The sequence below is a fragment of the Haliaeetus albicilla genome, chromosome 2 (assembly GCF_947461875.1).
Source record: "Haliaeetus albicilla chromosome 2, bHalAlb1.1, whole genome shotgun sequence".
Classification (NCBI taxonomy): domain Eukaryota; kingdom Metazoa; phylum Chordata; class Aves; order Accipitriformes; family Accipitridae; genus Haliaeetus; species Haliaeetus albicilla.
The window spans coordinates 79,438,464-79,460,577 of NC_091484.1; the positions used below are offsets into that span (position 1 = coordinate 79,438,464).

The 22,114-nt window shown below is 50.0% G+C and overlaps 1 protein-coding gene across 1 annotated transcript in view; it reads right to left on the bottom strand.

The window, feature by feature from the left end:
- Positions 1–4,911: 4,911 nt before the first annotated feature.
- Positions 4,912–22,114, bottom strand: part of CCDC12 (coiled-coil domain containing 12) — a 41,658-nt gene continuing 24,455 nt past the window's right edge. The window contains exons 2-7 of the mRNA XM_069778402.1: positions 19,607–19,677; positions 8,569–8,648; positions 6,731–6,792; positions 6,596–6,630; positions 6,105–6,181; positions 4,912–5,795 (exon numbers count right to left, since the gene is read on the bottom strand). Of these exons, the coding sequence (XP_069634503.1) occupies positions 5,716–5,795; positions 6,105–6,181; positions 6,596–6,630; positions 6,731–6,792; positions 8,569–8,648; positions 19,607–19,677 (405 nt within the window). The 3' untranslated portion in view covers positions 4,912–5,715. The remainder of the gene's footprint in view (positions 5,796–6,104; positions 6,182–6,595; positions 6,631–6,730; positions 6,793–8,568; positions 8,649–19,606; positions 19,678–22,114) is intronic.

Here is a 22,114-nt window from a genome sequence, read left to right on the forward strand (position 1 = left end):
GTTGAAGCTTTCTCAAGCCCCACTTAGACCCTTTGGTCTGCGAAACACCCCCAATCTATGGGCGGGTCTTTTTGATGCCTTCCCACTCCCAAGAAAAAGACATTTTTGGCAGAGTTCAGCTTCAAGGAAGCATTGCCCTGGCATTGTCCCAACCAGCTCCATCCTCACCTGTGTCTCTTTCATCCCCTCCACAGACCTGAGATCTCAGTGAAGGACAAAGCCATGTCCCAGGTGCAGATGCAGCCTGGGCTATCCTTGGTCATTTTCAGGGTATTTTGTGGCAAACACACGGTTCCAGCTCGTTCTGCCAAAGCCATGGTGGTCTCACTCTGGGTTAGGTAACAGCTAAGCTTCCTAGGTCTGGCCCTGGGAGCAGCAGCTCCATTCTCCAGCACTTTGCTTCCTCAACAGACACATGAATTTATTCAAAACCCAGCTTGACACAGTCCTGGGCAACCTGCTCCAGCTGATCCTGCTTGAGCAGGGGTTGGACTAGAGCATCTCCAGAGGTGCCTCCAACCTCTATGGACAACACATGGGACAACAGGCCACGCCATCAGACCCAGCTAAGGTGCTGTGGACTTGTAGCTTCATTTTTCCTTGCATCTGCCCACATAACCACCACATTGGCATGAGTTAGGAGTTTTGAATTATTATTAGCTCTACTAGATGCAGGTGTCTGCCAGAAATTGGTCTTGGTTTGGGGGAATCACTGCAGGTTGCAGCACACTCAACCCAAAGGAGACAACGGCTGTGTCATGGTCTCTTGTGAGGACAGCAGATCCAAAGCCTTTGGGAGGGACAGATGGAGGACAGACATCATGCTGTTGTTCACCACCAGAGCCTGTAAGAGGGAGAGGCAGGGCTGTGCAGTTGCAAAGAGCTGGGATCTGCTCTCACTGCTGCTGGGGAGGCAAAAGGAGAAGACACAACAGAGAAAATTCCCCACATCCACTCCAAAGCACCCTGAGGTTTCCAGAAGGACCAGCTCACTCCTGCAGATCCGCATGGGCCATCGCTTTCCCCATTTCAAAAAGCAGGGCATGAAAAGCATCCCCGTCCAAAGGAGCTCAATGATGAGATGCCTCCTCTGGTATCTGGTGGTACAGATGGAACATCAGCTCAGTGATGCGGAGAAATCCCCCAAGAGGCACAGGGTGAATTTTAAGCCTTTGATTTCCCTGGAGCTGAAGGGATTACCTTGCTGGGTTATTTATTTACTGTTCTCCCCTGGACTTTCTGATCTGCTTTGCCTGAAAAATTGTTAATTCTGGTCTCATTATCCACTTTACAAATGACCTTGAGCCAAATTACCTCCCCAGCCCTGGGGCTCTGCTGTGTCTCATCCTACTCTTCCAGCCCAACCCTCAGAGGAGCTCCCCTCATCCAGGGAAATCAGGGCAAAGCAAACCAGGGCTGTTTCTCCAAACGTTTCTGCCCCAGCAACATCCCAAGGATACAGGCACAGGAGGAGCACAGAGCACTGCGCTCTCTGAGGGGGCTTCAGGTGGGTCCCTGGGACACCTGCAAAGCAAAAAAATAACCCCGTGGTTAAGTGAAAACTGCTTCTGGGCCACAAGCAGCACTGTTTTTTACAAGGTCTAGAGGACAAACTCAGGCTTGGGACACAACCTTTGAAAGGGAGAAAACCCCTCACCATCTGGCCACACAGCCAGGGAATAAATGAAATTCATAGGATGCAGAGTTCGGTGTTACATCCAAAATGGTCCTGTTCTCCCAACCCTTCCCCACACACTCCTCTTTCCCCCAGGCTGGGGAAGGGAATGCCCCAGGGATGGGGGGATTAGTCCCCTGGCACCTCCACACCAGCCCCAGGGCCGCCCCACGCTAGGAATCCCAGCCCCACGCTAGGAATCCCAGCCCCACGCTAGGAATCCCAGCCCCACGCAGGGACCCACATCTCACGATAGGGTCCCAGTCCTGTGCCAGGATAAGCGATGTTCCACTGTGAGGCCCCACTAGAGAGGGAAATAAGCCTGATCCTGCTTTTCCTCCCCACCACTCTACTCCAGGTACAAGCCCAGCCCCTCATGTCCTGCAAGAACAGCTCTGCTCCAGGTGATGCGGCCACTGCCCAGAGGGAAGAGTATGTTCACAGCCAGTTTTGGAGATGGGTCACTATTTACAGGTGTGCTCCCCATGGGGACTAAAGCAGCAGGGCATCGTGCAGGGCTGGGAAACAGTAGTGTTAAGGTTTAAAGAAAATAATGTATATATTAGAAAGAGGGAGAAGAATCTGTCTCCTCAAGCAAAGCAAAAGAAATAAGACTCAGGGCAGGTATTTTCCAGCCAGAAGAGACTGCAGCTGGGTCAGTGCCTCCGAGCCGGCAGCACGGCGGTAGGGATGCTCCCAAAAGTTGCAAGGATGGGAGGCTCCAGCAGCAGGTCCCAGGTCCCACGTGCCAGTTTAGGGTCTGCATCCCATCATCCCCCTGGGAATGGGCTTCTCCCCCTTCCCAGCTGGGTCTCCAAGCCCAGGGGTCTGGGGCTGATACCGGCTTAATTTCAGGCTGGAATAAAGGTGGAAAGCAGTGGAAAAGTCAGCAAGTTTCATTTTGGCTTGTCGTAAAAGAAAGTTTTCATTTTTCATTTCCAAATGACATTCTCACAGAGAGCTGAAAGTGAAAATGATTCTTTTGAGAACTTTTCCTTGCATGAGAAAAGCAGTTTTTAATTGTTTAAATTTTTTTAGCAGGGGGGAAACACTACTGCAAATGAGCTCAAAAAAACGTCAGCCCATGCAGGGCAGACAGCTCTGCCAGGGGGCTGGTGAGAAGGTTGCTTCTGCTGCCCGGTGGAGCACAGGTTTGCTCTGGGAAGAGCTGTGCTTGCAACCAGAAGCGGTTTAAAGGCAATTTATGTCCCTTTAAAGTCAAGGAGAGAAAACTCTTCTGTTTTCCCACCATTGCAGAGGACTGTCCTCCACATGGTGTGTTCGTATTTATATTTGACACTTGCAAAGCAGAAGCCATCGGTCCAGCTCCAGCCGGGGAGGGAAGGGCACTGTGGGTACCACGCAGCCAGAGGGATGGACGAGCGCGGCAGCATCCCAGCCGGAGCAGCTGCTGGGGATGCAAAGCTCAGCTTTGTACAGAGTCCAGCTGCTGGGACCAGCCGGACATGGCGTGGTTTTGTACACAGAGATTTGCTGACATCTACAGGGCGTTTCACAGAGACAAGGCTGTGGGGGAACACATGTTCACGCTCAATAATTTCCTTCCCAATGAAGAAACACACATTAAGGTGTGTGACAGCCCAGGTCATTAATAACTAACTACAAATATACCCAACATGGTGGAGTGATCACTGAAGACTCAATTGTTGGCAGCTCTGCTTTGGTGGTGGTGAAGCCATCACTGTCATGAGTTGGAGGGTCCTTTTCATTTTTAAGCATCCTTGAAGCATCACCACATGCTCTGCCCAGTGCCAAGGATGTCCCCCCCATACAGCAGATCCACCCCCATTTTTCATGATGGGCCCACAGAGCAGCATTCATTACCTGATGGCCAAGAGCACCCAGGACAAGCAGCACCCACCTGCCCCTGCAGCACAGGGTGCCTGGCTGGCACCTTCACGCTGGTGACAGATCTTGGTTTTCTTGCCCAGAAACAGTCTGAGGCAGGACAAGGGTGAGGAGCACTAAGCTGCCTCCTGCCCAGGGAAGAATAGGGCAAAACAATAAAAATAGCCCAAAAATGACCCCCGGGAAGATGGCTGGGCTTTCATCCCAGGTGCTTTTCCACTAGGCAGCCCAGAGGGACTCCACAACCACAGACCAACATTAGAGCCTGGTGCTAGATACTCACTGGCCCAGGTGGGTACAGGTCTCCCTCCATCTCACTCCATGAGATGTTTGTCTCCTTGTTGGCCCCATGTACCTGGGAAAGAGCCCCTCCAAGGGGTGACAAGCACCAGCCCGAGGGGAGGATGGAGCAGGGATGGCTGCAAATACCAGGAACAGGCAAGCCAAAGGAGAGGGGAGGCAGCTGGGGATGGAGGACTTTAAGCAGCCGTGTTTGCATGGAAGCTGGAGGAACGAGAGGATGTTTCAGGAGATCTTTGCTCCTAGCCCATCATCTGGAAGCAGGAATGGGGCTCTTGCAGGTAGAAAGCCCCTCGGGTGTCCTCACCACATGCAACCATGGAGCAGCAGGCAGTAGCAGCAGATCCTGGCAGAGGGACAAACATCGATCAGTCTGTATACAGCATGGCTGGGACTGATCTTGTCCTGCATGAGGACCTCGTCTAGCTGGTGACAATCAGAGATGGCAGCTCCAGCCACCAACACTCCAGCAGGCACAAGATCAGAAATACTACTCCCCTCCAAGGCAGGCTGCTGCTGCATGAAGGACCTCTCCCTGCCAGCAGCTCCTTTCAACAGCTTTTAAAAGCAGCAGGATGCGTGCATTAACAGGAACAGCTATTTTTATCACAAGTGAACTCTTCTGTAAATACCACTGTCAAAGCTATACACACCAGATGTTTTACCTTGGGACAAAAACACTTTTGAATCAAACACAGAGGATTCAGGAGCCCATAAAATCAGGCCTGACCAAGGCAGCCATCCTGCAAGATCTCCAAGAGCCACAGCAAAGGCTCCCAGGGAAGATGCAGGGTCTGCTCTGCAGCATCCCACCCACTCACTTCCAGCAGCATGGGGTTGGCATCACCCCAGGTTGCCCCATCCATGGCACAGCTCCGGCCCAGGAGTTGTGCTTGACCTGCTGTAGCTACAGCTCGGCCACCTCAAACTTACGTGAACTGAAGCCTGCTGCTCCCCATCCTGGGGAAGCGAAGGGGACAGGGACCAGTGCACAATGGTCTGAAATCCCCCCAGACATAAGGGAGATGAAGTGAGCTGCCTCCACCCAGACCTCTGCAGAACAAGTGACAACTTCTTCCGCTGCAAGACTGTTTTATTATGAAAAGATTTAACAAACTTTGTCAATTATAAAACATATAGAGGAGTAGTACATGCTGCACAGCCTGGAGAGTCAGGAAACTTCAGAGAACAGAACAAACCCCACGTTAACCTCAACTGGACGCAGAGCCAACAGAGTCCCGAGCTGCACAGCCCCTTCCAGCAGAGTTATTCTGCACATGCTGGGTCTGACCATGGATGTTCCCAAATACTCACAGCCAGTTCTCTAGAGCAAGAGACCTCGTTGTTCCCCACATGGCAGTTACGCCAGCTCTTCTGCAAAAAGGAGCACCTTGAAAAAGGCATCTCTGTGCAGGAACGGGAGCATCAGTCCCCTGGGAAATGGTCATGCCTCTCCAAGGGCTGTTGGATGTGTGGGCATCTTCTTGCTTACCCAGCAAGCGACAAGAGAGTTAGCTTGAATTTACCTTCTCTGGCACTAGCCCTTTTGCCCACATCTTCTTCACTCTGAGTCCTGGCAGCCTAGGTTCAAGCTAACATGGGTGTCTGTCCTGCTCACATCAGCGCCCCGTGGTCCCCAAAAGCTATCTATGAAATGTTCCTCAACAGCCAGCCATAGTCCAAAAGGGGACAGCAGGGCTCCTTGGATCTGCCCCTCTCCTTCAGGCACAGTAGGATTTGTGGGCTTCTTAGCAGAACGCTGGTGAGCGGCGTGTCCCGACAAGGTGCCTCTACCTGAGAGCAATGGGATCGGCATTGCTGGCAGAAGCAAACCCGCAGAGCCATGGTCCGAGGCTGCTGGATGGACCTCCTCAGTCGGAGTCGCTTCCCTCCTGCTTTGCTGACCCAACAGCGGATGCCAGCTCCTCCTCCTGCCCTTTCAACCGCTCTCCTGCAAATGAGAAACAGCAGTGGCTTAGCAATAAAGCAGCTGTACCGGGGAACCTACACAGCGGAGGACTTGAACTGCCACCCCCAAGCCCACAAACCATCCTTCCGTGCTGCGCAAGCCAAGCATGCGTGTGGCCTTGGGGAAGCTACTTGGGATGGACAGCTTCACAGACCCTTTTGGGAAGGGGATCAAGCTCCACCAGTCCCTCCCTAACCCAACAGCAAGGAACCGAGCTCCCAATAAGGATCGTGTAATCCCTCTGGAACAACTGGTGACCCCATACACCATCCCTGCGGCAGGATAACACACGTATCAATTCAGCGATGGCTCTCTGCGTCCTCTTCTCCAGCTTCTCCAGTTTCTTGGCTACATCTCGCTTCAAATCCCTGGGGAGGGGAGTGACAGCGTCAGAACAAATCCTCACCCCAGGCAGATGTGAACACAGGGGCCATGTTACACCTTTCCCAGAGGAAGACAAACTCCTTCTCTCTCCTATGAGCACCACAGAGTAGAGTGTGTGTCTGCCACCAGGGCAGATCATGGGCAAACCAACCCAATATCCAGAGCATCCCTTGTCACTGAGGCCACCATGGTGACAAGCATCCCAAAGGGATCAGTGGAGTCACTCGGTGTAAGCAGGAAAAGGGAAGACAGCCCCATGCCTTGCATCTTCCTCAACAGCAGGGCTAGGTTTCCCATTTCTAGCACTTTTAACCCAACCCGGACAACCTCAAGGTGACTGTAACCCACCAGTGATGCAAACACCCCTTCCCCAGGAGCAGGGCTCTGCAGACACTCACCAGTCTGGCTTCCTGGGGGCCAGGTTTGCCAGATCCTAGGGAGGAAGAGGAGACACCCAGTGAGAGCTGCAGGCAAGGTTCAAGCCTAGACACAGACAGATGCACCCGGCACAGAGCAGCTCTGAGTATACATACCACCTCATCGATGATGGGCTCCGGCTTGGCAGCCTCCAGCTGGTCCTTCACCTTGTCTTCCACTAGATGGGGGAACAGGACCAGCATCAGCACAGGGCACAGCGGCAGGACACCAAGGGGACAAGGTACAGGGAAGCCCACCAGAGCTCTGGGCTTGGTTCACAAAAAGCTTTTATAAAAGCCCATTTGAATATCTTTGCCTTAAGAGTATGGTACGTACGAGTGAGTGCACATGGGCACACGCATCCCTCCACCACCCAAACCCTGTCAGAGGCTCCTAAAAATCATCTGAAAGTGATGCAAACCCAACAACCATTAAAGGCCACAAACAGCAATGGCAGCAAGAAGTCTGCTGGGTTCAAGTCCTCTTTTTGTAAGACCTGCAGGGATCAGCTGCTCCGCAGGTGTTCAAACTGGAATTTGACTCACCGTGACTCATTTACAAGGCCACCGCCTGAGACATCTTGGAGGAATCAGGCTCCAGCCCAGACCTTACATAAAAGTCTGCAGATACTGGGGATAATGGCAAAGCACACCTGGAACACAGCCCTCCATCTTTCAACTCAGACATCTGTGCAAGGAAGGGCAAATCCCGCTCCGCTGAACAGATATGCCCAAGGCACATTTAAGATGAATCCACACTAAGTCCCAGCTCCTCCATCCTCCTCCCTCCTCAGCCCCTGCACAAAGTGGCTGAGGACAGACACGCTGGTTACTCCAGACACAGGAACCGCAGCCGATGGGCACCGCAGCTTCAAAGAAGGGCTGGCAGAGAGCACGAGTTTTACTGGAAATGGTCAAAATTGCTGTTCCCGATTCCAAACCACACGCCAGGGAAGAGTCGGGGAAGTTTTAAACTTTTACAAAAGGATAAAGAAAGCGCAGTGTCAGCATCCTACCTACCAGATCTCTGCCGTGCTCCCAAAGGCAGCCTTTTTATTTAGGGTGTTTTTAAAGATATCTATTCCAGGAAGATTCAATATTTCAAGATCAAGGGGACTTCTACCCTTCGCTTCCCTCTGAAGAGCTGCACAGAGGTTCAGTGCTAGGAAATAGCAGACTGAACACCCTGGACTCATGACTAATATTTGTTTAAAGGTAACTCAAACAAAAACCAGCCTGAATCTCCTTGAGAATCCTCCAGAGAGAGCTCAGTTCCTCTGAGTATCAACCCTTTGGTTTGGGGCTGGACTCTGTGTGCTCAGACACACACCCCACTTGTGCAATACCGGGTGTGCAGTCCCCACAGGCGAGAAGGGATGATGAAGCAACAGGGGCTACAAGCATCACACTTGCCCAGCAGCAGCAGGAGAGCTCCAGTGCTCCCACCATGGCTGCTCAGACATGCCAGCACCCTCAAGGGCTGCAGACACTCATCTCCTAGGACCTACCACCCTCACACAAGCAAGCTTCTACCAGAATACATCCCAGTGGCTTTTCCACCTTGGGTTGGAGCAAGCAGGAACACAGAGGTTTCCAAGCCACCTCATTTTTTGAAAGGGTAAAACCCATCCACTCTGCAGCATGCTGGCTGGATGCACAGTCCCGTGCTGTTTTATTTGTCGTCACGACCACCAAGTGCTGCCTCATTCTCTCTGGGAACACCACTGGGGAAGGAGGCTCACCAGCTGGAGGAGGTAGGATGTGCTGTTAGAGAGAGGCTCATTACAGCAGTCAGTGAATCCCTGCAAAGAGCTCTGCATGATCTGCCTTGCCTGCAAGCCTCTGGACCAGAGAAAAGCAGCGGGGGCCTCACCGCAGGCACCAGCACCACCACTGGCAACACTTCTGCTTTTGTGCTCCCTCATTTCACCTCCCACACTCCCACTTGCACCCACCTGAGGCCGGCTTGGCCTGGGGCACCTTCCTCTTCTTCAGCTCCTCATCTTCGGGCTCGTAGTTCCGCAGTTTGAGCTCCCTGGGGAGGAAAGGGAAGAGCAGAGAGCAGTGAGACACATCCACGTTGCCCTGGACCATGGGCTCTCGCTAGCGAGGGGCACATCTGCATCAGCAGCTGCAGGCAGCGGCCAAGGGCCAGCAGTGACCCACACAAGTCAGAAAAGGCAGGGTCAGCCTGGAGCTCAGCAGAATAAAGGCAATGTCTTGGCAAGCCAAGCAGAGGCAGCTAGACCCAAGCTGCCTTGCAAAGCTCTGAACTTCAGACCAGCTCCCTTTTAGGTCTCAACCCAGTGATATGACTCAGGATGTCAACACCAGAGAAGATCCACAATCAGGGAAAAAAATGATCCCAGGAGGGTACACAGGAAGGACAGGGAAAAAAAAAGACTATTTAGGGTACAAGGTGGTTACCCAGTCACCAGAGATGCTTCTAGAAGTGCTACCAACAGGGGTGCAGGTCAGCCACGTGGTGCAAATAAGGGGAGCAAATTCAGGTTCCTGAGCAAATGCGTGGCAGAGCTGGTGGCGACAGGGACGATGATATCCAAATGACACCCAGAAGTTCACCCGTCCTTCCACCTCTCTCCAGGAGAGCTCAGGAGTCAGCAGTCAGCCCTCTCCCCAGTGCACACACCTCCCCGATACTCAGATGCTGGTTTCCCCCATTTCAAGGCTGTTCTTTTTACACATCTCCCAAATAATTTGGGCCTCAAATGGACAACCATTAGACAACCTCAGTCATGTGCACCTCCAGGCTGATTCCCAATGAAGTCAAACCCTGCAAGCTTCAAGCACAGGCATTTCCAAAACCACAGCCCTGAAAAATCAAGCTCGCAAGACCCTATCCCACCTCCAGCTGCTTACACATACCTACAATGCGCTCTGCAGGCTGCTGGATGTAACAGTACACTAGCCCACAGGGCAAATTAAGTAGCTTAAACTCATTTAACACTATCAATGGGTTTAATCAGTTTAAATAGAAACTAAGGCACTTGCTGCCCAGCAATGCTCCTGCCCCAGCTGTCAGCAAAGCCCTTGGCAGCAATGAGGGTGGCTGTGCCACTGCAGAGGACACAGAGAGCCCAGATGCAAACACAGGAGAGGGCACTTTTATCAGGCAGGAAAATCAATGGTTGAATATTACCATTCTTCTTTCCAGCACATAGCTGAGACCTGGGGCCACTTCCCTGCTAGACTTTACTGATGGAGAAGCAAGTGAGATACAACCCATCCCAAGGGTTTACAGTCAAAGCAAAGAGCAGCAAAATAAAGGGTGAAGAAGCTACAGCCCAGAAGAGGTGATAAAAAGGTAGTCAGCGGTCAGATGGCCACACTTATCTGAGAAGCACAAAAAACCCCAACCTCAGAGGTCCCTGGAGCACAGCAGGGAGGTCCTACCCTTCCCACATCATCCCATCCCCTCTCCAGCAGGTGAATCTACTTCCAAAGAGTCCGACCCACACCACGGCTAGTGCCACGGAGGTGGTGGGAGCACATGGTTGGAGCTCAGCAAGACCTGCGATAAATGCAACCAGCAGACTGGAAACCAGGGGCCAGGCAGATTAGGAGACTTGCAGACATTTCTTGTGTAATCAAGCCCAAGTCCCACGAGCCCTCACATCACTGCAACACCGTGAAACAGGAACAACTTCCCCAGCACTGGGAGAAAGAATGCTTAAAAGAAACACAGGAGAGATTAGCATGTAGCTGCAATACCTCCCCCAGACCAAGAGCACCTTCACCACACAAACACAGGTTGCTGTGCCGAGTTTTATGTGTATTTTTACACACACATATCCTGTGAAGAGGGATTTATTAAATTAACCTGTACTGATCACCATCAATCCCCAGCCAGAAAGGCAGTTTTTTTCAGGAAGGCTGATCCTGGAGGATCAAGTGATAATTTTTTTGCAGAAGGAGATACCATCTCCAGGCATACAGAAATCACCATTATTCCATGATTTTACAGACAATCTCCGCTTAGCAGGATTTTGTTGCTAACCTGGGAGGCCAGGGGAGGAAGAGGAGCAGCTAATTCATCCAGGAGGGAACAGGACCTCAGGCTGCGATATTAGACATCTGACCACAGGCTGACTTACACTCACTGGAGAGGATTTATCTGACAAAGTGGCAGAGCCTGCAGAATGCGAACTTTCAATATCTCCCAGACTTTCTGGTCTCTAGCTCATGTTTAGAGAGATTTACTTGCAGGTGAAAGAGATCCAAACCCAGACTCCCTACAGCCAGATCACCTAAAACAAGAGGGCTATGAGCTAAGTGAGCTGTTTCTTTCGGTCCAGCAAGATGTTACCATTACACCTTGACAAGCAATATTTTAAAATCATCGTTTTGCGTATGCAATGGGAGCTGCAGCTGCTCGGCCACAGCCAAACCAGCAGAGAGCTAAGAGGTCTTCTGTTTGCACCAGAAACTCCCAGATCCCACATTTCAAGGGACACACAGTCTGGAGGTCTGGTTCCTGCTACAAGAAGGGTGTCCAGCCCTTCATTACATTGCTGCAGGGCTTCAGCACCACTTGGGGAACACACAAAGAGGAACTGGAGTTTAAACCTGCTCCCTGACACTCTTCCCACCCAGAAAGCCCCACCTCAGCTTGCAAACAAAAGCCTTGCAGTCCAGCACTGCTCATGCTCACTGGAGGTTTATCCACAAGCTTAAAAAAAGAAAACCATAAGGCACAACTTGGCAGGTTCTGCCGCAGATGGGACGAGCAGCAGCACGGGTCTGGCAGAAGGGGAAGCAGCCGACATGTGGGGGCGAAGAGATGGGCTACGAGGCTGTGCCCAGAAGATCCCCCTGCACCTGGCACCGGTGCTTTCAGATCCTTATTAAACCCGTGCACAACCACAAGCGGCAGGAGAAAACAAACAAAAATTGATCCCTTTAATTAACTGTGCAAGGCAAGAGCAGCTTTCGCACCTGCCTCTGGTAATTCTCGGTGCCCAGCGGTCCCCACGGGTGCCTCCTCGGGGGGCTCAGGGATTTCACCACGCACCAGCAGGAGCGGAACACTTATCTCCCCCTTCTTCTGTGCACAAGTACGTCTGTAAAAACAGAGAGATGAGGAGCAGGGCGGTGCTACCCCAAGTAACTTGAAGGCAGGCAAGGGTTAAAAATATATAGATTTAGAAGAAGTTGCTGGTCTTCCACAGAGGTGGGTTAAATAAAGTTCAGGTGCCAGCAGTTCCTCTAGCACTGCGTTCCAGAAAGACAGCCCAGCATGCTTTACAAGTGATGAATTATCCAAGCTTCCACAAAAACAAAAAAAAACCCCAGAGCTAACAACAAGCTCCATGGCAGAACGGGCACGTAGGAGCCAGGTTAGGGAGTGCAGCTCCCAGGGGTGGAGGGCACCTCAGGGCAATGCACCAGCACTAATGTGAGCGCTTAACACTTCTCCGGAAGGACTGAGCACCCTGACAAGAACTGGGTTTGAACCATTTGGCTTTAGGGTGGGGTCAAGCTTGTGCACAGTCACTAGCAGATTTTATCAGCATCTCCTTAGAAGTGATGCATGTGCCCAACCCAGAAGATCTCCAGCAACTTGAGCACCTTGTGCAGTGTTTCCCAGCCCATTTCAGCCCAAACCAGCCAGGACTGCTACGGATGGAGGTAGTTATAACCTTATGGCCAGCAGTGAGTGCAGGTCTGTGCTGGAAGCTCCTAGGAATGCAAGAGGATTTGGGTAGCTGCAGTGATTACATAGGAAAGCAGCACACGCAGCCTCCCAGCATCTCCTGAAAGCCTGTCAGGGGTGGCAGGTTCCCTGTTTTGGGCCAGGAATGCCTCAAATCCACTTTCCACTCCAGCCCGGAGCTCCTTGCTGGGGAAGAAGAGAGTCAGCTTTTCTTTGAAGCAGGCGGGTTGGAAACAGCACGGCATGCAGGGTATGCGCAGAATGCAAAGAGCTATCTCAATGCAAAATACAGGACACTCAAAGCAGTCTGCGAGGTTGTTTTTTGCTTTACTCCTCCAGTCCCAAGGGCTTTATGGAGCAAACACCAGTTTTCAGCTGATGAATGGATCTTTCCAAGCCTTCTGGTGAAGCACCCACTTGCTGATGTCCTTGCATCAGGAGCATGGGGAACAGGTTTGCCAAGAAACCCTGTAACGGTGATTTCTTTAGATGTCACAGCATCCTCGCTCCCATAGTTACTATCACAGTCACTTGAAGCTGCACCCACTAGACTGCTTCAAGAGCACCCTCCTATTTTTACCTCTCTGAGGACAAGGTTAGGGGCCGAGGAAAGCTGGCTGGGACATTTCAGTACAGTTTTCTTAGTGCTTCTGGAGGTGAAAGAGGCAAGCAGACCTCAGCAGGACAGATACTAGCAGGAGAATACAGGAGTCCAGCAGTGTTTGCAGACCCTGCTTATTCTGCCCAGGATCAGAAGCAGGTGTCCTCCACAGCTCTTCACCTCTCAGTCTCCCTTAAGCCCTTCATATCACCCTTCTTAAATGTCTCCTGTGCTCCTCAGCATCGTCTCTAGGCACCTGATAACTAGGGGAAAAAAAGAAGAAAAAGCTAGAAATAAAAAATAGATGCTTCCTCTGCTGCATCAAACAAAGTGGTTTTAAACACCCAGATCCCAGACGACTACTTTTGAAGTGCCATGGTAGAGCCTTTCCATTCTTCGGAAGCAGTTTAGGGCAGTCCTGGGTGTTCTAAATCATATCTCAGCCATTTCAGGCAATTTTCTTTCCAAAGCCCTGAAAAAATACCATCTTGTTTGAGAATTTGCTACCCTTTGACCTTCCCAAGCTAGTCCAGAGCCCCCATTTTCAGAGCCTTCCATTTTTGCAAGAGCCACTCCAACTTGCTGTCCTGGGCAACCATTTCCACATTGTCCTTTAAAGAGGAACCAGCACAATAATTTAATTTTATTTCTCTGCATCTCCAAAATTCACTTACTCCTGGGTGGTCCTGGGAAGCCACACTCAAACACATAAAGAAACTACTGCGACAGAAGATACGAGGGAGGTCTGAAATCCTTGAAGGAGTGGTGGTTTGGTGGACCCTCCTCTGCTTCATCACATACCCCACGATGGCAAGAAGGTTTGAAGAAGCACCGACAAGACAGCCAGACAACCAAGAACAGCAAAGCAGGCAACTTAAGGAGCAATCCAGGAGGTCTGGGGCCCAAGTTGGAGGGAGCCCACGCCGAGCTGCTGAAGAACGTGAAAGGAGCAGGGACGCTGGGGTACCTGCGGGGCCATGCGGTGAAGGTGTCCCCTGGGGCAGCACTCAGATCCTCTTCAGTGGCAGCAAACACTTCCCTCTTCTGTTTCCAGTTGCAAACCACATAGCAGAAGTCATTTTCAAGCTTTTTCTACAGCTCCCCTGATTTTTTTTCCAGAGAAAATTCACCATATAGTGAGTTTAACTGACTGGCAAGCTTATTTGCTTTCCTACCATCTGCAGGCCCCATGGAAAGAACCAGATGAAGAGCATTTGGGCAGAGATTTCAGGCTTGGACCCTTATACCCTCTTTGCTCCCCTTGTTCACCCCCCCACCAGCCTGCTGCACTTCTCTACAAAGTCACTTAGCACATACAGGGCATTGCGTGATCACCCATGGGTGCTGAGGGAACTCTACAGCACCATCACCCTTCTGCGGCACTGCAAGCCTTGCTATACAACACCCATCAATCCTGGCATGGACTTAATTTCACAACCCCCCCCCCCTTTTTTTTTTTTTGCACTTCACTTTCCTACCCAGCCTGTTCCCTTGCAGACAGCTTTGACATCTGGGTGCACCACCTCCTGCTGCAACCTTCCTAGAGGCTTCCCTACAGTTGGGCGGGATCAAAAGCATGGTCCATACATCTCCAGGCTGCCTCACGGCACACAGTGACCTTTCCAGCAACCAAGATACACACCAAGACAATCCGCATCTGCTCCAACTTAGAAACCAAGAAATTACTTCCACATCCCGAACACACACCATGTTAGTCAAGGCTCTCCTCGCACCTTCTCTTGCAGGAGGATAGACATGTCTCTAACACAGAGGTCCAGAGCTGCTGTTTGATCAAGAGGACAAAGTTGTTGCCTTTGTTCCTGAATTCCTCACCCAAGGCAGAAAAGGAGCAAGCAACAAGCAGAGGCAGAGACCCATCAGCACCCACCCTCTGAGGAGCAATCTCTTTTTGCTGGAAGAGGGCTGCTCATGCTCAAATAGCTGAGCATGTCAGAGCACATCCTCCTCCCCAAGCGGCTGCCAAAAGGCACTCGGGGAATGCCAAAAAAACAAATGCCTCTATTAACACCACAAGCCCCCAAAACTTGCCGAGGCAGCTGGTTTCTCAGGACATGCTTCCTGGGGGAGCACAGATGGGGAGAGATGTATTCCCAGGTGTTGCAGGAGAGCTGCAAGAGCAGCTCTTCAAATGCAGTCAGGTGCCACGAGGCCATCTGGCCTCCCACACTGCTCTACCAGGCAGCTGAGTGCTTTCCAGGCAGACACAAGCAACTTCAAGAACAGTAAATACAACTGGGACAAAACCCACACTCAATCTGCAGCACGGGACGCAGGCTGGTGATGCAGCACCAGGAGCTGGCTGATGTGCAAACCCTGACCCTGCCTGCAGCACCCAGCTACCCTCCTCCGCGTGCTGGTGCAAGAGCACGCTTCGCCCATGCTCTTATGGGGTTTCTTCAGCTTCTTCAGCTGGTGGTGGGTCAGAAACTACCTGCTACCCATGAGGCTCAAGCCAAAAAGAGGCCTTGAAGGTACTTTGGTAGCATTCGGATGGCCACAGGACCTCAACATCTTCCTAGCCAGCCTCAAAATAGTGCCAAGCACGACTCTGCTGCACTCCACACTTCAATAACCAGGTTCAGATCCACTGTCTCAACACATAGCCAGCACAAGGTCTGTGAGCAAAAAGGCACTCCACATAAGCTCAGGGCTATGCACAGCCATGCCCCCACACCACACCAACAGCTCTCCTACAGGCAGGTCAGATGGAGCTCTACGCACCTACAAATCAACACCCAAAATGCTGTGGTTTGGTTACAGCGGGGATGCGTTCCCAGCAATGACTACTGAAAAAGAGTGGACTGCTGGGAAGATGCTGGGAACTCATAGCCAAGGGTTGGGCAGGAGGGACCAGGGTTTGGGGTAGGTTTGGGTAGGAGGGACCTTCAGCTGCATCACCCCTGCACCCTGCCGCTGGGGGACAGGCAGAGGGACACCCAGCCTGTCCAAGGCAAAGCCAGGGTCACCAGGTACCCATTGAACACATCGACAGCCTCTGTTAGGAAGGTGCAGCCAGGCTTCGGACCAGCTGAAGCTCCATGGGGCCTTCCCTGTGAAAGCAGATCATCTCCCTGCTCTCTCCTCCAGAGAGAGACAGGCACAGCTCTAACCAGAGGGAAGGTCCACAGCATCCTCACAGCCCTGGAGGGGAGAAGGGCTCTGTACTGCATCAAAATGGGGACAAGCATCTTCAGAAGGGAGCCTAGGTCCTGCTGGCTCCTGAATCTCCTCATCCAGTACCCCCACTAGTTACTACCCAGGTAGATGCAGCCATCTGAACTCCTGTTCTCCCTTCTCCGGCACTGAGCAAAAGGTGCGACACTACACAGCCTTGCCCGTGCCCACCTCCTCCTGCCGTGGGCCAAGCACCTCCCCAACGTGGGAGATTTGGGGTGGTGATGGAGCCTGACTCATTGCACTGCGTCCATCAGGACAAGCCATCAGTGGTAACAGGTTCAGCTGTCCACGCAGATGTCGATCAAACGCACCACGTGTACGGAGCTCAGCCTACAAGCAGACACTGCTGTCACCCATATTTGATTTTTTTTTTCTATTCTTTGGAAGCTCTCCATCAAGGTCTCCACACTCCAAGATGTAAGGAAGCACATCCGCACAGCAGCTATCCTTGCTACTGCCTTGGCTGTCCTGCCAAGCTAAAGCCAACACTGAGCAGACTCACTGCTGTATTTTTTTGTGTAAAAAAAAAAGTCTGACAGTGGTTTTGACCTGCCCTGTGACATTCTTCCCACAGCAAGGGGAGAGATTGCATTTCCCAACCCCTACCTTCCCCAGCTCCTCCCAGAAATTCATCTCTGCAAGCGGCACAGCACAGAGCTGTAATTTTAAAGGATGACTAAGTGTTGAAACACCAGCAGCTGATTAACAGCAGCTCATGGAGCTTAATTTCTAGTTAAGGTGAAGAGTTGAAGATTTTTTTTTCCCCCTCCCTCTCCAAGCCCTACTTTGGATTTTTATTTACACTTTTAACATCCCCGACGAGCTACGCTTGCAGAACTGCAACACAACTTCAAAGCTCAACGCCTCTCTGCTCCCGGCGGGGCAGCAATGCCAGTCTCCAGCCAGCCATGGCTTTACACAGCACTCGCCTTGCAGATCCCCAAACCCCAAAACGACTGCTTTTCCCCACGGGAATGGGGCGGAAGGGCCAAAGTCCACCCACACCCTGTTCCTTGCAAAGGCAGATTGCAGGCTGCACCGTGGTGGAAGGTGTTTCCTGGTCAGTGGGCTAAGCATAACTGGTTAAAAAAAATAAAATAACCTGAGCTCTTTGCAATTTACAGATAAAAACTCCCCTGAGAGCTCAGATCAGAGATAGCCTGAGCTGAAATTGCTGCGAGTGTATCAGGGTTTTCACAGAGGGCTTCGTCAGCACTTGTTCCTGCAGTGGTAGCTTGCAGCATGAAAGATAAAAACAAGGAACAAAAAAAAAAAGAAAAAAGGGGGGGGAGGAGATTTGAGTCAATCGGAAAAAAAACAGGAAGCTGCCAAAAAGTGTGTCGTCACATAGGCAGCATGAAAATATTAGTAAAGCCAGTGCCCGGCAGTTCTGTCCTTTTTATAGGGTATAAAGGATGGTCTCGGGTGCAGGCTGGCACAGAAGGTGCAGCTGCAGGGATGGAGAAGGAACCACCCTGCAGAAAAAGCCCAGGGTGCTGCCAGCTTTTCAGGGTGGTCACTGCACCTAAACCCTGTGTACAGGCCACAGGATTATTTATTGAACCACTAGATTTCCCCTCCCCATGTGTGCTCTTGGTGGTTTTCAGCTTGAGAAAGCAGCACAGCTATTGAGATGCTTGTTTGGGGCGAGGGAGTGGTTCACAGGGAAGGCAGATTTCAGTTACCAGGACCCCTTGTTTCTTAAATTTAGGGTAAACGCTAGCAGATTATCTCAGCTTACCTTTTGCCACCAGCCAACAGGGCATTAGTGCACAGCAGTTCCCTTTTTCAAAGGGCTGAGAAAGTTCAGCTACACTATTGGGAAATAAAAATCTAAGATGAAATCAAGTTATCAGCTCGCCGGCCTTCTAGATCTTGTTAAAAACACACATCCAATTCTGGCGACAGAAAAAGGACATTCAACAAGTAAAGCAAAAGCTAAGAATCATCTCAGCCAAATTTGTGATTCAAACATTTCCTGCAGAGCAGATCTTGCTCTAATTTGCCTTGCAAAGTTACATTTGGATCCCGACAAAACATGCTGTACTTGGATAGGCGGACAAAGAGCTACAGACTCCCGCAGGAAAATCTATCTGGAAAGCAAATTTTTCACCCCAAAAGCTGACTCCCCAAAGGCATCGCTCCCACATATTTCAGGAGAAGCCTTGTGCCCACATCTGCAGGGAGTTCCTACTCAACACCTTTGCTCTCTACATATAACCTCAGTGAAGTTTCAAGGGCATCACCCACAAGCAGGGGAAGGCTTTTTGCAGAACCTGCCATAAGAGCTCACAAACAAGCACTTTCAGAAAAAGTGATTTACCAACTTGACAGCAGTGTTGCCAGAGACTTGGTATGAAACCACATCACCTCTGAAACACTCCAGGCTGCTCAGCAGTGGCTAAAAAGCCACAAACCCCAGCCTGAAAGTCAGTCGGAGTAGAAAAAAAAATTTTTTTTCAGAGATTTAGTGGACCAATACATAATTCCAGTTCGGGAGCAGGAGCACATCACTGCTAGCCCAACAATGCCAGCTCATTGCATGGTAGAGACAGCCAAGGCCTGATGCTGCTCGTCAGCGGACCACCGCACGCTGCATCACCTCACCACGCTGCATATCGAGTGGCAGGGCTCAAGAGCTGTTTATTCATTATTCATCATCATTTCCAAGACCTCTAGCTCCTGTTTCAGCTTCAGCCCAGACCTCGTGCCTCTTCCGGCATGAAACCCAACCACGGCGCCTACAAAGTTCAGTCTCAGTGATGGTTCTCAAGAAGCACTCCCAGCCCCAAATCCAGGCAGGCTGTTCTCAAGAAGGGATGCATTTTCTGCTGGGAGTTATTCCCAAAAAGTGGCGAGGATTTTACTCTCTCAGCAGAGCACACATGCTCATCTGCAGCAGCATCTCTGATGCACACCTCCCACAGAGGAGGTTTCTAGCCAGTAAAGTGATGAGAAAAGGTTACGTCCTGCATCTTCAAACCAAACTTCACCCCCCATCGTCTCCAAAGGAGACCTGACGGCATTTTTACCGGCAGGAAACCAACTGCACAGTCAGCTGGTCCTGCCAGGAGTGACACCCCGCCTCGGTTAGTTTTGTGCTCACATTTTCCGGTGACAAGAGAGAACAGCGGTGGGCCACAGTTAAACAGACACATGTACCCTGAGGGCCTCCGTTCATGGAAAAAAAAATATCCACACCTAAAATGACACACATGCAGGGCACAGAGATGCAGCAATGGCTGTTGAATTCAAAGGAGCCTAAAGCAAGGCAGCCTAAATGCTCCTGACGCCTCTGATGGCAGCACCTTCCCCCTACTACCCCCAGAAACGCTGCAAGTCAGCCCCAGGCTTTTCATCTTTATTCCCCCATCTCAGATCACTTACACCATGAGATCAAATTCACACTAAAAAAAAAATTGCATGTTAGAAGCCAAGGAAAGATCCTAATTAGCAAACATGAGAGCAGCACCTGAACAATACATACAAGAGAGACAAGTGGGAATAAATAAATAATTACTTGTGCTTGACAGTCTCCTCTTCATCATCTTCTCTGAGCTGCTTGTTCTCACGTTCACCGCTGTCCTTATTCTGAAAGAAGAAGTTGATCTGTCAGGCCTTGGCCTCTCTGGAAATGACAGAGCAAACAGCAGCCCAGAAACCCTCCCGGAGGGCACAGGGCAAACAGCAATGCACAGTTTGAAATGACTTTTAAATTATGACACCTTTAAATTAAGCCTGTTTTCCTTTTTATCCCTTTAGTATACTGCTTGTACAGATAGCACCATAAACAAACGTAAGAATGGGCAAGGAAAATTTAATTTTCCTCTCGGAGGCAATCACGCCACTCAGTGCTGATATCCCCTTTTATTGCTGGTAACTGCATCAATTCAGAGAGCAAACAGCAAGTTGCAATCAATAACAGAGCTCAGAAGCCTCATCCCATGTTTGAATTACCACCTCGCATTAAATTGCAGAGAAAAAGGAGATCAGGGCACTGAGCAAAACAGAGGACAGCCAGCAGCCATGTATGCCTTCACTGTGTTGCTGTGGCAGGGACCTGAAGTTAAATCCCACACTCCAGGATCCAGAAGAAAGGACAGGTATTATTGCATTGATTGAAGGGAACTATAGGCAGACAGAAGAGATAAAAGTTTAGGAAGTGAGCAAGCCCACACTCGGCTGGCTCACGACACAGCAGATCACCTGCAAAAGTCCAGGGAGCACACGCCAGCAGGCTTTCCACAGGTCCCTTTTCTTTCTCCTAAGTAATCATTCTGGACATTTTAAGAGGTTGCAAAACAAGACGGCAGGAATCAAACAGCGATCAGCACAACAAAGGGTCTAATTTCAGCTCCAGAAACACTGTGCAGTAACATAAATCAAATTTCTCTTTAACAGGGTGTTACAGTATTGTAAAGAGGCTCATTTTGCATCATCCATACACTGGCACTAACAGCTTATTAGTCAAGTTACCAATTATATTTATTATCCAGACAGGCACAGATATTGAGCATTAACAATAATGAGCTGGAAAGGGTTTTGTTTGGTTCTCACACTGATTAACTAATTTCATTCAACCACTGAACAAAGTATGCTCCGTGACAACCACATCTGCCCTTATTTTGCAGAGTATATTGTTATAGCAAATGCAATGAATGAACAACTTCCCTGGAAGCTGTTGCTTTTGGGATTTAACTCCCCCATCATCCTCCAAATGAAAAGGAAAATGTCGCAGCTCTAGCAGATAGCAGATTAAGTCTTTATTTCCTTGAGCGTGACCAGCTCCAGGAGAAGTATTACCCAAGTTACCTGGTAATAAATACATAGCATTTGTAGTACCTGGCTACAATTCACATTGCCACAAACATATGGGGGCTGTTGTGCCAACATTCATCCACCTTTCACTAGGAACAGCTCAGAGACCAAAGAAAAGACTTTCAAGAAAAGTCTTTCATCACATCACAAAGGTTTGCAGTCCTTTTCACCCAGTTCAAAGAGATTAAGCCCTCCAGGTCAGTCCGTTCAAAGTCTTTTTTTCAACCCTGAAATAGGTTCTCATCTCTCTTTGGAAAATTGCAAGCAAAAATTGGTTATAACCAGAACATGACCAACATCACTTTCAGATCAGAAATTACTTTGATTAGTTCCTTGCTCTGTTAAAAGCTTCACTGGAGAGTTCAGACATCCAACTTCAGGATACCAAAATTATTCACCTGCTAAACTTATTCCCAACCTCTGAAAGGACCAGAAAGATTTCTCTAGTGAGCAGCTTATCACATGCATCTTGACTATATGAACTTTAAAACTGTATTCTGTGACCTGGGTTAAAAATTAGATTACATGCAAACAGGCAGACGAGCCAGGAAATAGCTCAGTTCTGGTTCAGGCTCATCAGCAACTGGAGTTGTTCAAGTTCAGCTCCTGATCAAAGGGCAAGAAAAATGGTCCTCTCTTTTTAGAAAGAAATAAACAAAAAAAAATCATTCCTAAAACCAATGTTTAGTTCAGCTTTAACTCCCTGTTTACAATTTTATTTTTAAGTCCATTGTAACCTTGTGGTACTTGCACAGACATTTCTTGTTCAATAAAGACCATGAGCTTGGCTGGATAAGAGCACACACAGCCTGCTGTAACTTTCTGGTGTGAGCTTAGTGCTAGGTAATATTTAGACACCCTTCAGTCCACGTTATTTAAAGTTGTGGGAAGTACCTTCCTGCGCTCTTAAGTCCTTTCTCATTCCTTTCATCTCTTCATACTTGTAGTGCACACATGTAGAGCCTGCATTCCCCTCATTCTTGCTAGAATTTTATCCAGGAGGGTTATAAGCAGGTTCTGAAATCCTAAAGAGATATTTGGCAAAAATATTCACATCAAGCCGTGGCCATTCTTCCCACCGCAAGCCTGCACTCTTTGCATTGCTGCAAATCTTTCTTCTCCCTGTATGCTGAAATAATTTCATATTGAAATCCCACCACCCTTCTAGAGCTTGCCCAAAATCCCCAATTCCAATTTATTCCCGATTACC